The 16373-nt window shown below is 45.8% G+C and overlaps 1 protein-coding gene across 1 annotated transcript in view; it reads right to left on the bottom strand.

Annotated features, from left to right (window-relative positions):
- LOC115320230 overlaps positions 1-16373 on the bottom strand; it is a 195409-nt gene that overhangs the window by 144760 nt on the left and 34276 nt on the right. Inside the window, exon 2 of the mRNA XM_040222692.1 lies at positions 9165-9227. Within this exon, the coding sequence (XP_040078626.1) occupies positions 9165-9227 (63 nt within the window). The remainder of the gene's footprint in view (positions 1-9164; positions 9228-16373) is intronic.

The following is a 16373-nucleotide window of genomic DNA, read 5'->3' as shown; positions in this document are numbered from 1 at the left end:
AATGTGCGTAGAAAGGAGCAACATCCTCAAGCCACTCGTGAATGTTCCCAAGGCCGTAGTATGCGCGGGCGGAATCGTGGCTGGTGTCATCACTGATCGGAGCGCAGCTACAAGTTCCTTTTTTTGGTTGTCACTATGCAAGACGTCGCATGTGAATATCTTCTCTAATAATATATGGCAACCGAAGAGGTTGTGCCCTCTAATGGTTTGGCCTCCCCTCCTTTTCCACCAATGAACGCACCCCTTTTTGTGACGTGATCCTCCGGGTGACTAATTAATCAAAAACACGAAAGATGCAGCTACACTGCCTAAAACGTGGACGGGAACGAAAATAAGACGTTTCGGGCGAACGTACTTCTTCAAGTGATAGATACGAAACACGGCGAGAAAAAAAGAAAGGGTCGTATACGTCACAGGGCTATACATTTGTTACTCACCGATTTTTTGTTTCTTACACGAAGATGGGCGTCCGCCCGAAACTTCGTGTATTCCTTCCCGTCCACGTCCTATTTATTGTAGCACAATAATATTTCTTTTGTGATTACGTGGCGAACATCATTGTTCTCGGCAGCCCCATTTTCTTACACGCTGAGATAAACATCTGCTATCGGAACCACTTCTGTTGATTCCTTTGCTTGGCGTACACAGAGACGCTACACGCCGACTACCGAAAACGTACCCTGCTAAGCGTGCGACAGGCTAGCGTCTCTCGATTGCTCCGGCTCATGCGTACTTTTTTTTTTTTTTTAAATCTTGTACGAAGAAAAAAATAACTTGCTAAACATTATCACTTAGAAACTATCGCCCACCCCTGCGCTGCCAATCTGACCACCCCGGAGCACTCTTACGGGCTGTAAAAATTATGAACTTGTCAACTACGGGTATGTATAAGACACAGAAACAATGCAATAATATTTTTGCACATCATGCTCATAGATACTATTGGCGTTATTTTGGAAGAGTTAAAATATCGAAGATAGCATTTTTTTAATTGATTTGCAAAAGTATGCATATTTAGTAAAATGCCTCGATTTGAGCGTTTCTCGTAAACTTTTCCTGCTAATAAGTACAACAATATTTATAGCCAAATAGAGGACAACACGCTGGCAAAGTTTGAAAACGGGCTTGAATAAATGCGGACAAAAAAAAAAAAAAGTTAAAACTTTGGCAGTATTGCTCAATGTGCCGTCGTCTGTGCGATTTTTTATTTCAAAATAAGGACGTCGATACGTAGTGATAAATAATTTGGGTCAACCATCCCGATACGGGCCAGCAGCCACAACACATTTTGGGGGAGAGCTGCCTGAAATGCCAATTTTGCTAAATCCACAGACAACGCTTCAGATTGAGCAGGTGTTTCTGACTTGTTTTCTTGAAGGTAAGTAACTTTGGGGGGGGGGGGGGGGGGGGGGGTTCCCTAAAACAAAGACCGGTTCCGTTTTCTGGGCATTGAGGCAGCAAGATGCATTTTTCTGGTCAAAATTAAAAACTGTCACCGGACACGGTCGGCCGTTCTTATCTGAAGACAGAGTCGTCCTAGAGAAAACTGCCGCGGCATAACATAACAGAACTGCATGTATATTTGACGCACAATCAGTAAGCTAGGTGGCCTCTTTACGTTTTATTTATGTAGAGTACGCTTGCAACATCACATTTTAATGCTTTCTTTTAGTGGGTAGAAAAAAATCGGACCCTTCACGTAACATATTTTTGTAGCTTTACTTTTTCGAGTACAAAAGAGGGATTTTAGTAGTGGAGGAGAAGTAACCAAACTTAGGAACGACTATAGAGACACGACAAGAAATGTAGAAACGAAAACTGGTGGTCAGTCAAGTGCAAAACAAGCACCCAGGAGATTTTATTCACATTGCGTGGTCGCATTTTAATATTGCAATTATGAAATTCGTCTAAACTTGGAAAATAGACGCAAGTGGAAACGTTCTCAATTGAAAGAAAGCATGTTGTTCCTTTCCTCACTCAGAATACTGTAGCGGGACTTCGTTCTTCCTCCACAACCCCAACACAGTGAAGACGATGACGAGTTAATGTTTCAAAGGCCTGCGCATAGAATGATAACATCATGTCCCTTGATTGCAGATTAGCGCAGTCTTCAGGCACGGGTCCGCCCAAGTTGAAGGACTGGAGGCGGTCACAAACTGGAGTCGATAAGGCTGTTTGCCGAGCCGACCAAGTCTTGCGCTAGAACGTATAAATAGCAGATTGGTTAAAAGCAGAGTCAATAATTATGTTCAATGCAGGACACCAAGTAACAGTTGTGAGCTTCCATGAAAATTTCAAACTAGGTAATGATAGCGACGTACTTCGTCCCTCGAACACATCCGAATCTGGAAGCAATCTGTTTACAAAAGAAGCTATACGTTTATTCAGTGTGTGGTTCGCACCAACCTGAAGTACACAAAGTGATTCTCGATCGATCGTGGCAATCGCACCATTCTGATAAAGTGAAAATGTACATCACTTGCGACAGAAATCATAACTGAATGGGGACGATACAAAAAAAAGTTCTTACCTCTTGATTTCGGTTTTCTTCGGGAAGGCCAGCCGACTGACATATCGCGACTGAAAAGTCTAGGCCCTCTAAACCAATAACGACCACAACAGAGCGGTCGTGCGCGAACAGCCGTCACCGCCGGATGGACAACATATCGGCGTTCAGAGTTCTGCGAATCCTCCGGAGAAGTCACTCCCCGCGAACATTCACCGACCGCACTCCGCCCCCCTCTAGCCCCTCGGGGCGACTGCCGGCCGCGGCCCGCCGCCGCCGCTGCCGTGGGCGACTCGGCACGAGCCTCACAAACCCGCGAATCCGCTGCGAGCATCGAATGTGACGTCATCACGTGTCATTTACGTCACCCTACCGAAGGAGACGTGAAGCGCCGTCCGCGAATTTCTCGGGGCACGGAAGCACTGTGAAGGCTGTCACTAGCGGCGTTTTGGTTGCGTTTCGACTACACTGAAGGAAATGCAACTGTAACGAACCAAATGTGGTTTACGTTCTTTCCCGAGGAGTTTTAAGGGACACGAGCTCTCATTTTGCTGCTAGACCCAGATACGTTACGCACTCATTCGCCTCGGAGGGAGAGCGCCTCTTCACGCCTTCGACGCGCGCGCCATCTGGATTCTTCAAAAGTTCCTATCGGAGATGAAAATCGATGAGCGCTCCCTCTTAAGGGGCGCTTGTTTCCGACAAAGATCGATGCTTACCTCACACAAGTCCCATACATTGTCTTGCTTTAAAATGACATAATTATAAGCATAACTAGGTTAATTCAAGCAATCTTCTTTTCAGCTCGAAATTTTGTACAGTTTATGCTGCGGGATATTAGATTCTTTGATTGTTCTAACAACACTGAGCTGCTGAACGTATTCATACCGATAATAATCCACGGAGAAGGGGAACAAGGGAGACAAAGGAAAAACACAAATCTCGAAACAAAGCTATGTGACTGATGCGCGACTAAACAAAATCCGCCTCTGTCCTTTCTCCAGAGATTATTATCGCTATTCTTGTCCAGCTCACTTGCACCTTAGTTTTCATTGCATTATCATCGTATTCATACCAGTGTTGGAAAAACTACTAGACAAAAATATTTAAGTTACTAAGTATCTGATTCATAAATTATTCAATATAATACTCCAGTTACTTTCATTGTAAAGTATCTTAAAGGGGCACTGACACATCAAAATCATATTTTTTTTCTTACCCGATATGATTGAAAACGATGCCAGGACATTACCCTCAAAATTCAAAATTGTGGAATTCAGTATTTGTGAAGAAAAAACAATGTCTAAATGCCGAATTCGAAGTTCCCACGCGATCCGCGCCGGTGCGTTGACGTCACATAATGCGGAGTCCTGACAGTCCACTTTCTTTCACGACTCCCTGCGGTTGCCATGGCGACCCAAAGCGAGGAGGAAAGGAGCAAGCGCCGGCGGGCCGGTTTTGAGCGGTGCCACCTGTTTTCCGTGGGAGGATACAAATCCAGGTGACGGCATCACAACGGACTCCAATTTTTGTATTTCAAAAAGAAGGGCCGTAGTGCGTTCGCAATTGTGTTAAACAACATGTCTTACGATTGCCGTTATTAAATGTTATAGAAATGTCGCCTACAAAGCTTCTAAATTTCATGATTCTTTACGTCACGAATCAAAGGAAGCGAGGAGGCGAGAGGCGGGAAAATCAAACCCCAAAAATAAAAAGGCGCGCGCCCGCGCGGTACATTTTTTTTTCGCGATGCGATTTTTTTTTGGCGCGTCTATGACTGCAACTTGCATCATTTTAGACAATAAAAAAAATACGACCTTTAGGGTGTCAGTGCCGCTTTAAGTTGAGCACAAATACTAAAAAATAAAATTCAACTTCTTTGAAGATACTTCCGCATTGCGTAAGTTGTTTCGACGTCAGTGACAAGCACAATTTTACCTTTCCGCAAATCTGGTTCACGAGAAAGGTTTATGGCACGCCACAACACAAAAAAAAAAAAAAAAAAACGCCGTAGGGTTATTTTTTGCGGTCCAACTACAAGAAGAAAGATTTCACGGATATATGTCAGGAAACATTTCTGTGACAAAAAAAAAAAAAGAAAAAAAAAAAGGTCGTTCCAGTTTGAGCGACGTTGCTGAGAATAAGATCCTGTGGCGCACCTTAGACATCTTTTAACTTCAATCCATATACAATACATAGTGAGTTCACTATAAAGAAACGTGGGATGCGAAAATGAGTGAATGGATAATAAAGTGAGACCACATAATATCCATGGCACTGGTCGCACCTTCTTCACGTAGGTTGCGTTCAGAAAAGCACTCAACGTTGGGGGACGCTGTGTTGGCATTTCGAAGGATCATCCTACTCTTAGTTTCGGCTCTTGTTCTCTTTTCAGCTTTTCAATGTTCGCTTACAGACAGTGTTCGCGATAGCAATAAGTGCCGGACTGACGACAAAAAGAAAGAAAAAAAAATAAACCTTGACGTTCTGCCGTTGTGCGTTCAAATACAAACAAGCAAAACACGTTTTGTGTCTACGTCTCATTTTCTTCTATTTGGTATTTTCTTGACACTGAAGTCTGCATTGTTGTCCTGGGTCGTTTCCTGTTTTGCGCTGCGTCTCAGTGTGGCAATCGTTACTTTCGTAAAACCACCCCTTTCGTTTGAGAAATATTTTTTTCGGTACACTCTAGGAAACAAAAGGCAGCTTCGGGAGGGCGAGGAGAAAATTCTTATTGTGCGAACTTTGGGGGCAAATTTGAGTCACAATTGGCACAAAAATGACGTTTTTACGAGTTCAATCTAATGACCAATTCCATTGGTCGTTTTGGAGGGCGCCGGGATCAGTAGATCAGATCCGAGACAAAGCACGCAATCCGAACGGAATCGCTCCGCCACCGGATCCCCAGTTGGACATGACCGCCACACCGGGATCGGCGGATGTGTTCCCGTCATTACCCTTCCCGGGAATCCCCTTCCCGTTGTCCTGGATCTCGAAGCACATGTATTCGCAATCGCGGTGCTAACAAAACGTGTTCAACGCATGAGTGAAGTTAATCATGATGTGAAAGATACGTGTCGATAAGCGATGTGCATCAGTGTAGCCGCGTAGCCCACTTGCCTCTTGATCGGAATAATCGTGACTGGTGTCGAAGTACGTCTAGATTTTTGGCCTCTTCTGCGGAGGTCCGAAAATGCAGCCGAAATTGCGGGACATACAAGCAATTATCGTCGTCACTGCTAGTCGCGCCGCTGCTGCCGACCGAGCTGCTCGAGCAACTTGACGGCGAACTGTTACCACGAAGTAGCAGCAGCAAAGCGGACGGTACTTCTCGAGCGGCCATTACGAATTCTCCCGATGCGAGAAGCCCGGCGAGAAAGGAAGTCACGTGTGCACGACGGAGGGCTAGCCAGGCTGGCTTCCGGTCGAATCCGTCGAAATGGGCGGAACGACTTTTCTCGGGTGCGGATCGAGATCTGGAGTGGGAGCTGATTCAAAACGACGAGTGGAACACGTCCGTCTCGATTCCGATCGCCCCGTGATATAAGAGCGCTCCAACAAAGTCGGTTCCGGTACGCTCCAAAACGACCTGTGGAATTCGCCGTAAGTCACCGCAGCTTATCAGAGCTAGCAACAGGATTTTGTTGCTCTAAATAATGCTCACGTTTGCTCGTGCCACGCCCACGCCAGCTCATACCGAAAAACTCGGAAAATGGAAGAATGTCAAAAATGTATTTGATATATTGAGCACAAGATACTCAGAAATGTAATTAAAATACAATATCAAATACCCTCGATCAAAAGTATTAGCCAGTTACCATTATACTTCAAAAAGTATTTGAGGTACAGTGTCCTGAGTAAAGTGTTTGAGATAGGCAGTAGTCTGACATACCATACGCGCATTCCAGATTATATCAAGGGTATTACACCGCCGATAAAAGTACTCTCTACCGACCATGTATTCCAGATTATATCAAGGGTATTACACCGCCGATAAAAGTACTCTCTACCGACCGACCTGTAAAAAGCAAAGCGGCCGGCTCACACTCCGAACAGCACTATTTACTTCCGCTGACTAAAGAAAAATAAAGCCTACGTAGCTGAGTCTGCCGCGCGCTGGGCTTACACGGAGGTTGCTCGGGTTCGATTCCCGGCACAGTACGTCCTTTTCCCTCTCTTAATGTAAGTAGCAGAATCTAGAAAATTAAAGAACCGTCTAGGTTTGTTTATGTACGGGAAAGGCCGAAGCAGAATATTCTAGGCTCCCAGAGAAGATTTCAAAGAAACTGCGCTCCGCCGTATGAGTTAGTCTCGCCCCAGCTCTCGATTCTGTTGTTACGGCTTTATCAACGCCTGCGACGCTAGCCTCCTTCTATTTTCTTTTGGAAACAGCTTGGCGCCCATTAAACGTTTAGTTTCCTTCAGCCTTTTGCCGCCTGATCAATTGTCATGGGTGAAATATGGCCATGTACTCGTTATTTCGAATACATGGAGCTGAATGGGCCTCAGTTGCAAGAAACGGGCCTCATTTTCTCAATAAAATGTTTAAGAAAATTGCTTATATCTTTTGAATAAGATAACCTTTACTCCTGGAACTTTGGCGTCTGTTTCAAATTGCTAGAACTACATTTGGGTGCAGAAGGAGTGTTTGGCTATGTGTCGTTCATGTTTGCATTAAAAAAAAAAAAAAAAACACCTGTAATATTGTTTTTTTTTGGGGACGGGCTGTATTTGAGCACACATCAAAGTCACGTTAATATTAAATGAGTAACATTAATAGGGCCAGCTTCGGGTTTTCGTTTCCCAGGGCATGTAGTCCAGATGACGTCATAGTGTCAGGTGACGTCATCCCAAAAGGCATTGCGAATACACAGTATTCGCAGGTATTTCGTGAGGTCCCGTGACAACGTGACGGCCGTGACACTAACCCAACGTTACACAAAATGTCACGTGGCGCAAGAACGCCATTTTGTCACGTGACGTGGCGTTTTTTAGGGCTTATCCCAATTCATTTCGAGATTCGTCTTTTACTAACATCTTTCCGTTGCTTGCTGGCCGGGAATACTTGCATGTTGTGCAGAAATGTGAACGCACCTGCCTTTTTTAAAGTGTGGGCGAGTACCGGATGCCGCTCTATAGTCTAAAGACGCCCGTGCATTTAGTGTCCTTTATAGCACTGGATGAGCCACTCACTAGGATCTAAGAAGCCCACCTTTCAAATGGCAATGCCTCCCCCCCCCCCCCCCCCCCCCCCCGAATACTTTGAATTTCCTTGATCATTCTAATAACCTAGGGAGCACAGCATGTGTCGTTCGTGCATTATGCGTGAGTTATAAATTATGTTATGCCTGGTTACGGAGAGCTCATGTGATTTCGTATCTGTTTCACTCACGACACACTCACGTGCTCACCGGGCTAATCAGAATAATCGAGACTAGTGTAAATTCCCTCAGGATCTATAGATCGGTTTGCGAGATACACTTTGTCATTCTGGAGTCAGCTGCGTGGGACGACGGTCGCCTGCCACCATGCAGGGCCCCGTGAGGAATAGGTACGATTATATATGCTTTAGATCCTGTTCGCCCCTTCCTCGCGGCGGGGAGCAAAACGAACCGGCAGTGGATTGCACGTTTTGGGGATTCGGTTTTTTAAACTGGTGATGACGAATAAACATACATGACTGTAATAGGTCTTCTCTATTTGCTTCTCTAGCTGGCTGTTAGAGATTACGTATGCCTTATGTTTTCTTGGCCTACGTGTAACGGGTTTTCACTGCATTCCAGAGTAATACTTTTCACATTAAACCGATTCCTTTAACACATTACGCGTTAAAAGGCTCGACCTGAAAAAAAAAAAGAAAAAGAAAAACGCACGTCTTACTTTCTGCGCGCGTCTCCAGATTAAGCACTTGTTGTTTGCTTCTCGTTACTCCTTGAATGCGCTCAGCGCATTGCAGTAAATGGCTCATGCTTTGTCCCGCGGGAAAGTAGGTGTGCACGCACCTCTAAGAGTGCATAGAAGCGCATAGAGTGAGAACATTGCAAAAACACTCCTCTTTCCACGCATTGCTCCCGTTGAGTAAGGCAGTGGTTCTCCAATGGGGGTCCGCGAAGTCATTCTAAGGGTCCGCGAAGCCTTGACCCATCAGTGAAACCCGGAAATAGAAGTTGGCTCTTTTTAGATTGAGAAAAAACTTTCGAAGCTTAGGGTGAATTTTCTCATGTGTACGTTAATGAGAGAAGTCTACTTCGCACTAGTCCTTACTTCTATTATTTTATTAAATCGTTATGATAATTAATCTATACATTTCACATCTCCTCTCCGCAAACGAAGTCGTCGATCATCTCCGCCTATCCACAAGGGGTCCGCAAAGCATCTATGGTTGAGAACCACTGCAGTAACGCATACCCAGCGCACCATTCATCTCGAATCCGAGTATTTCACGTCCCCACAGCAACAAAAAGAATGTTCCTGACACCTTAAGAAACACAAAGCGTGGCTTAATATTTTTTCGCTTCTTTCCTCGTGATGTTGTCTTAGACCTTCTCGTTACCAGGTATCGCAATCCCACTGACTCGCCACGCCTTTTTTTTCTTAAGCTGCCTGTGACCACAGTTCATTCAGGACAGGTTTACAATTGCCTGTGCATTCAACTTACTTTCCTTTGAGAGCATTTTCCTTGCAATCCATTGAGCATCGCCTCCCATAGGGTACGTGAGAACTGGAAAATAGGTCAACGTTGACGAAGAATGAGAGGCACATTTATTTCGAACACTACGTTTAAGCTAGGTTTAAAACGTTCTAACCACTAAAAGCAATGATGACGCCTTTATGCGAGGGTATGTTCAGATAAGGACGGTGATAAGGGTGTCGTGCCTATTTTTTGTTTTCACTTAAATTTCCATATGAGATAGGAGAACATGTTCATATATAAAAAAAAAAAAAGAAACCTTACTTTCGCAGAAAAACAGAAAAAAAGTCACTGTTTTTTTTAAAGAAAAAAAATGCATTGCGTGGAGGTTGCGCAGCGATATTTCCTATTGCGCGTAGACACAACTTTGAGGGCCACATAAATAAAGAACAATATGTTTTAAAATGTGAATATGTTTATGTATAAAGAAAGCGAACTGGTGTATTTGGATTAGGAAAATTTATTATACGTTTATGTTTAAACTAAAATAATAATCACAAACTCGACCTCTTGCGCAACTTTTTCATATGTAGTGATTTTCAGAGTTTTATAGCCATCTTAGACTAACGTTTATAAGCTGAAACGTTTTATACAGAACGTTCAATGCTTCGTTTATTTTGAACAAACAAAGTTCGCACTCAACAATTGCAAGTGTTTCTTGCATTGCGCCCGGACGTTTTCGAGTTAAGGAAAAAAGTCAAAATATGCACTTTGAGTTCGGCAATAAAAAACAAATCCTGGATTATCGTTTAATTTTAATTCACAAGATTTCCAATACATGTAAATCGAAGGGTGCAACATTTTGCAGGATTCTATTGTTTTAATTACGAAATATAAAACTTTAGCCCGGTTTATGTTGTAGTCAATAGACCTCTTTCGAAAGTCAAGGGCCGATTGATAAAAAATCGGATCCACAGCACAATGGTGGAACCAACGACACCGCGCAACGTGCAAGTAGCGCGAGCGGGTGGGTTCGACTTGTGGTCCCGACAGTGTCGGATCAAAATTTTTATCGGCACGGTTCGGGTTCAAGTTCAGGGCTTTTGTTTCAGTTTCGGTTCATTTAAGGGGTGCAAAGGAAACGGTTCAAACCGGTTTGACCCGGTTCAAATGGTTTGAACCGCTAACTTGAGCATACTCTTTCCGCGTGGTTTTGGCAATCGGCACAATTTCCGTCCTGAATAGTGTAACTATAGAGAGTGTTTATTGTTTTGTACAATCCACTTTCAATTTCAGGTGCCAAAAATAAGAAATTGCGTTGCTTAATTTGAAAGGAACAGCCAAATAAAATGTAGATCAACATAAAATTGTAATTTTTATGCGACTTGACATTCATTTGTTTACCTCAATCAGATATATTTTACATGCATCGAAAGTGTTTGTCACGAAGTTTGGTAGGGCATCTAAAATACCCGTCATTCGTACAACTTTGCATCGCAGTATTGAAAGCTGAGTCATAGTTGTGCTTTTCAAGTAAATAATTAATTGCAACGCATACATTTATACAATAGGTACATCGTTGCCATATTTATATAATGAAATATAGTTTACGAAATACGCTTTACAATATACAGGTTGCGGCCGCAAGGACCAAGGCATTTGGCACCCCCGCAGGGAGCACCTGCGATTCGCCTCGGAAAGCAGCCGAAGCGCGCGCATTCCAGCACGCTCGAACGCTGGAAATGGCGCTGGCCAGAAGCTCGGCTTGCGCTTGGGCGAAGAAAGCACTGGGCGCGAGCTCGTAGTTTGACTGCTGCAACGGCGGGCGTGCCCTCGCAGTACTCGATATGCTTGCAGCCACGTGTTCGCGCGCTACCTTCGCTGCGTCTTGAATGGACCTTTCGGGGAAAATGTGCTGCCACCTATGGGGCGATGGACGAATCTGAGGCGCACTGGGTTGGAGAGTATTTGTTGAGAAAAGAACGTCCACGTTAGGCTTCTTGAGTGCTACCGGTTCGCTTTCTTTTTGCTGCTCTTAGTTTTCTTTCGCTGCTCTTCAAAGCATTTTGAGTCGGGATGTCTCGGGATGAGAACATCCCGTTCGCGTTTGTCTGGACAGCTGACTCGGCTTCCAGTTCTTCGAGGGGTCGGACTTGTCAACTCTCCTGACGGTACGAATCCAGGCTGCCCGCTTAGCGGGACGAAGCTTAGCACAGGGGAAGCGAAAAAAGCTAGTTCCACAACCGGGGAGATAATAGTTCCGACAGCCGAAGGCTACACAGTTAACCGGCATGATTGCGGTGCACGTTGTAATCTAGAACGGGCGTCGTCAGTACGATGACTTGTGTTCACCTTGTTCGCAAGATCAAAACTTGAGTCTCGATGGTCTCCAAGGCGCGCAAAGGCGAGAAAAGCAAGATGGCGGATTGTTTAGAACTAGATACTCTCGAACCCAGGCGCATCAAATACTCCGCGCATGCGCACCGCGTATTTCTACAAAAGGTCCATTGAGGTGAATCGGAGCATCGGAGCCTAGAAGTATATTCTTTCACGCGGTCGCGTCTTCGGCGAAAGAGATTCGGGTTGGATAAGTAAATTGAGGCAACAAAGAACGCCAAAGCTTTAAAACTCTGTCAAAAATATCGGCTGATGAACCGGTGCTCCCTGCTCTCCGGAAACATAGGCTGCCGCTGAAACAGGCGTGCCCATGCCGGCGGTCTGTACGCTCAGTATCAAACGGGCTCCGGAGAGCCGTTTGATTAAACCGGTACAGTTTGACGGTCACCGGTCATCCGTATGTTCAACATGGTCGCCGGTTTGAGCAAACGTGCGGCAACTTTACCCAAACGAGTGACCCATTTGCGCAGAAAATTGACCCGTGTGCTAAGGGAGTGACCTCTTTGCCCAAATAGGTGGCCGTCATGGCTCATGCGGGTGACCTCTTTGAGCCATACGCGCGACCCCTTCGAAAAACTGGTGATCGGTATGCCTAAACAGTTACCTGTATGAGCCCGTCTACTTTCATATAGGCGCGAAATGTTCTTTTTCAGTAGGGCGGCGTCATAAAGTGTCGGTGGCTTCTGCTGACTTCAAGCGCGCCTTCACCTCCTCATCCAGGAGGAAATGAAGGTCGCAACATCGGATCTCCACAAGAACGGCTACCCTCGACGGTTTCTTCGGATACTCGAGAAGTCAAGGCATCACCCCGTAAAAAGGTAAAAAAACCGCATTGTTCTGTTCGTTTATTTTATTGTTCCTACGTCTCAGCGTTACTATGGATGTCATCCACATGTAGGGCTCAGCATTTCCCTCCCCCTGCTCCTTTCGCGTCTGTACGCCCAACATTTGCTGCACCAGTGAGGCCCTTTCCCGCGTCCTCGATCGCTAAGGGATTACGGTGACTCATAAGCCCGTGCCAGTAATCGGTCATCGACTCTCCTTCCGAAGGTTCGGCTCCCCAAAGAAAGGGCAGAAGGTTTCGTTTATCGCATACCATGTAAAGATTGCCTGGCTTCATACGTTGGCGAAAGTAAGAACTTCGTAGAGAGGCTTGGCGACAAAAATATGATGTCTGGAAAAATGATGTGCAGGCAAGCGCCCTTGCAGATCACGCAGAAGCAACCGACCACATAGTTGACTTCGAGGAAAGCACTGCGCTGGCCTTGGAGAGGAATTCGCGAAAGCGGCTCTTCGTTGAACCTTAATTCATCCAACGTACAACGAGCAATGTGAATCGTTCTTCGGGCTCCCTACACAAAAGCTACGTCTAGGGACTGCGTGATATCAGCTAAGCTCCCTACATCCGTATGTGCATTTAAGCGACGCGTGTTCTTTCCGTCACTCACCCGTGAAAAAGGGACCGAACTGGTCCCGAAACGTCGGATAAACGTTTATTACATGTTTGGTTAGAGTACCTATTTTTCGGTTAATACAGTCATGAGGGCACACAATTCTGGCTAATCCACTCAAGAATGGCTAAGTATATAGCACGAGCACGCATTGGAGACAGCTGTCTTTGTCTCTGTTGTTATAGTTATCCAGGATCCGGCGTAGACGCTTGTTGGATTGCTCGTACTCCTTCTTTGTGTATAGCGGTGGCTCATGACCCACTTCAAGCTGGATGGTCATCGCGTTCATATGGACTTGTTCGGAGAGAAGCGCATCCAACAACTTGAATACTATAGGATGAAATTCACCGAGAAAATTTTAAAATACCCGGTGCCAGCTTTCAAAGCTAATATTGGTTCTGGTAAGGCTGACCTCTGTCACGCGCTTGCAATTCTACATGGATATTGTGAACCTTGCATCCTTGTGGGGTCGACCGTGGTGGTGCAGTTGTAGGCAGTGTTGTCCGCTCGTCGTGATGTTCAGGAGCTCCTGGCGTGCTTTGACCCAAAGATGATGGGTCAAAAAGCAAGACATTCTCAGAGCTCTTTTCGGAGGCTTCTGTCGAGTCCTTGGTTTCCGTAAAGAGTAAGCTCATTGTTGAGCTTTGAATCTGAAGATTCAGAGTTTTTACGGCATCCATTCCCAACAATGATGTGTCGGTATTCGCTATATAAAACACAATCCTGGCAGAACGCTCCTTGAATGTCACTGTGTCGTTGAACGCTCCCAGGACTTCAATATGTTGCGGACGGTGGTTGACGAGAATTACCGGTGGTGCGATAATCTTTGCGTCATCTCTGAAATACTCTTGAAATACTCCTTTTTCGACGCTAGACACTGACGTGCCGGTATTCAAGGGGAACGTAAGTGGTCTATAATAGACACTTACGTTAATGCAAATTTCCATCCGAGAGGGCGTAGCTACATGGCGAACTTGTGTCTTGTCATCCACTTGGTCGGAAAAGATTTCGTGGTTTCGCACGTGACTTTGACGGCGGACAGGTCAGTGCCTGCTGCGGCACACCGCGCTAAAAATGCCCGATCTGGCCGCAACCGCTGCAAGCCCACCTTCGTGCTGGGCACGTGTCGTAGCTCTGACAGTAGTCCAAACCGAATCCGCAGTTCGCACATAATCGACCGTCGCGATAGGTCTCGCGCAGCTTAGGTGTTCAGGGTTGAAATGCAAGGCGGGGCTGTCCAAACGCAGTGGATGGAGTGGAGTGCTGGAAGTTATACCTCGGAGCGCGATAGTCAGATCTACTTTTGGCAAAAGGCACGCACTCACGTGACTCTTGCTGAAATTGCGAGCTGCGCCGGTCGCCGTGACGCGTTGGAAAGTTCCGTCCCGCTAATTCACGGGAGCATGAATCTCCACGCGAAGGTCAGTAGTCGACGGGCTCCGTAGCGTGCGTGACGTTGAATGGGAGTTGCTTTTCCGTGATAACGGTTATCTCTTTGGCTTCGGCCTTGACCCTTTTAATGTTCAGGACGATTTTCACAACTTGCTCGAAAGGAAGGTTGCTATCCAGGAGCAGGCATTCTCAAATTATAGCAGATAGCAATCCAGCCGTGCACTGTTCCCGGATCTTTTCGTCCTGTTTAGAACCGAAGATGGCCGGAACTGCCATGTCTCGAGGGGTGGTCAAGAGATCGGACAATGATTCTTCGTACTGTTGATAGCGTCGTCGGAAGCGTTGACGCTCCAGGCTGAAGTCGCACGTCCTTTTGAAGTGCGCGCTGAGGGCGTCGACAGCATCTTGGTAGACATTCGTTGTCAGCAATCCAGACGTGGCTGCCGCTGACATCGTTGCTGGCGACGGCAGAGCGGGAAGAACGCAGGTTGTCGAAGACCCGTTAACCCTCTTTTTCCCGGCAGTGGCGGAGCAGGTATTGGCAGCAATCCAAGGGCAGTGCATGGGCAACACATGCACCCATGTAACATTCTAACAGCAAAATTCATCGCTCCCAGGTAATTCCCCAAGTCCCTGGTTTGTCCAAGAAGCCTGGAGGCGGCTCGAGTCCGAATCCATTCATCCTCGTTCGCCAGAAAGGATGCGGTGTCTGGAGACCCGGACTGTAGCGACCGCAATTGAGCGTGGCTGCCACGACACTCAATCTTTAATTTATTTGGTAAAGAAGAAGAAGTAGAAAGGGCGGAGGACAGAAGAAGACAAAGTTTACACACGCGCCAGACTACATCCGCCATTGCTGACCTTCGCTTGTTTTACCGGGACCGAGCCACCAAAGACGGGCGTTTACGAGTCTCCAGAAAGGCCAACGCTGGAGCAAAGGACACAGTAGAGTCTAAAATGACAATGACCGGGCCTGCTATGTTTATGACGAAGTGAGGTAAACGGAGTGAGAGGAAACAAAAACTGAAGGTCGTTTATGGCGGCGCCCATGTACAGCTGCTGCAAAGCGTCTATATAGACCTTTTCATTTCAGTAGTCGCCTGACCGGCGGGTAGAGGGCGCTGGCGCACTCGCCGCCATTAGGTTGTTTCAACTTGGTCGGTTTCGGTTTCAACGTGTACGCGATTGTGATGCTGTTTCATGCCACTTTCGATTGATTTTGCGATATAAATTTCTTTCTAGTAGCGCACAGCGAATGACCCAATCGTATTGAGGCACTTGGCAAACCACAAAGTGGTTTCGAGCCTAAATTGCGATTTTTTTTTACGAACACTATCTGCGTCTGATTCCGTCCATCGTGAATTTCGGCCAGGTTCGGCGGTGAAACAACTGCGCTGATGCACAGGGAAGAGTACCATTTTCCAATGGTACACGGCCGTACCCGCGGACACTAATTTCAAGAAGAAAAAAAAAATAAAGAGCAGGACAAATTCCGCCTGCAGCGTGCGCTCGTTGCCTGCCGCCGTGCTTTGGCTGTGCGTGCACCGAGCGGTACGGAAGGTAGATAGCTCGCGCTCAAATCAGATATTGAACTGATCATCTTATATTGCAAGAGACTATATTGCATGAGTGCTTAGTGAAAACGCAGGTCGACAACATGATTAACAATCTGCTGAATCACCAAGAACAGATGAACTGACTAGTTTTCTGTTCGATGTTTGGTTTCCGTACACCAACCTTTTCTAACTTCGAGATGGAAACGTTTTTTATAATGACTAGAAAAGTTTCATATAATCACGTAGATAATAATAAAAAAGTGATATTGTCTCGGCCTGTTTTATTTAAAGAAATTAAGCGCTCGAGAAATATTTTGATAGACCAGCCTAGGCTGACTAGAAAATTTCTTTAACTAAAGTACTCATTTACAGCATTTCAAAATATTGGCCTTATGAAATAAACTTTTTGTTATACGGACATTTGCTTACGACGTTCTCAA

The sequence above is a fragment of the Ixodes scapularis genome, unplaced genomic scaffold, assembly GCF_016920785.2.
Source record: "Ixodes scapularis isolate PalLabHiFi unplaced genomic scaffold, ASM1692078v2 PGA_scaffold2__306_contigs__length_199485367, whole genome shotgun sequence".
NCBI classification, from domain to species: domain Eukaryota; kingdom Metazoa; phylum Arthropoda; class Arachnida; order Ixodida; family Ixodidae; genus Ixodes; species Ixodes scapularis.
Note: the sequence above shows the minus strand (reverse complement) of the source record. Positions and strands in the feature narration are given on the sequence as shown.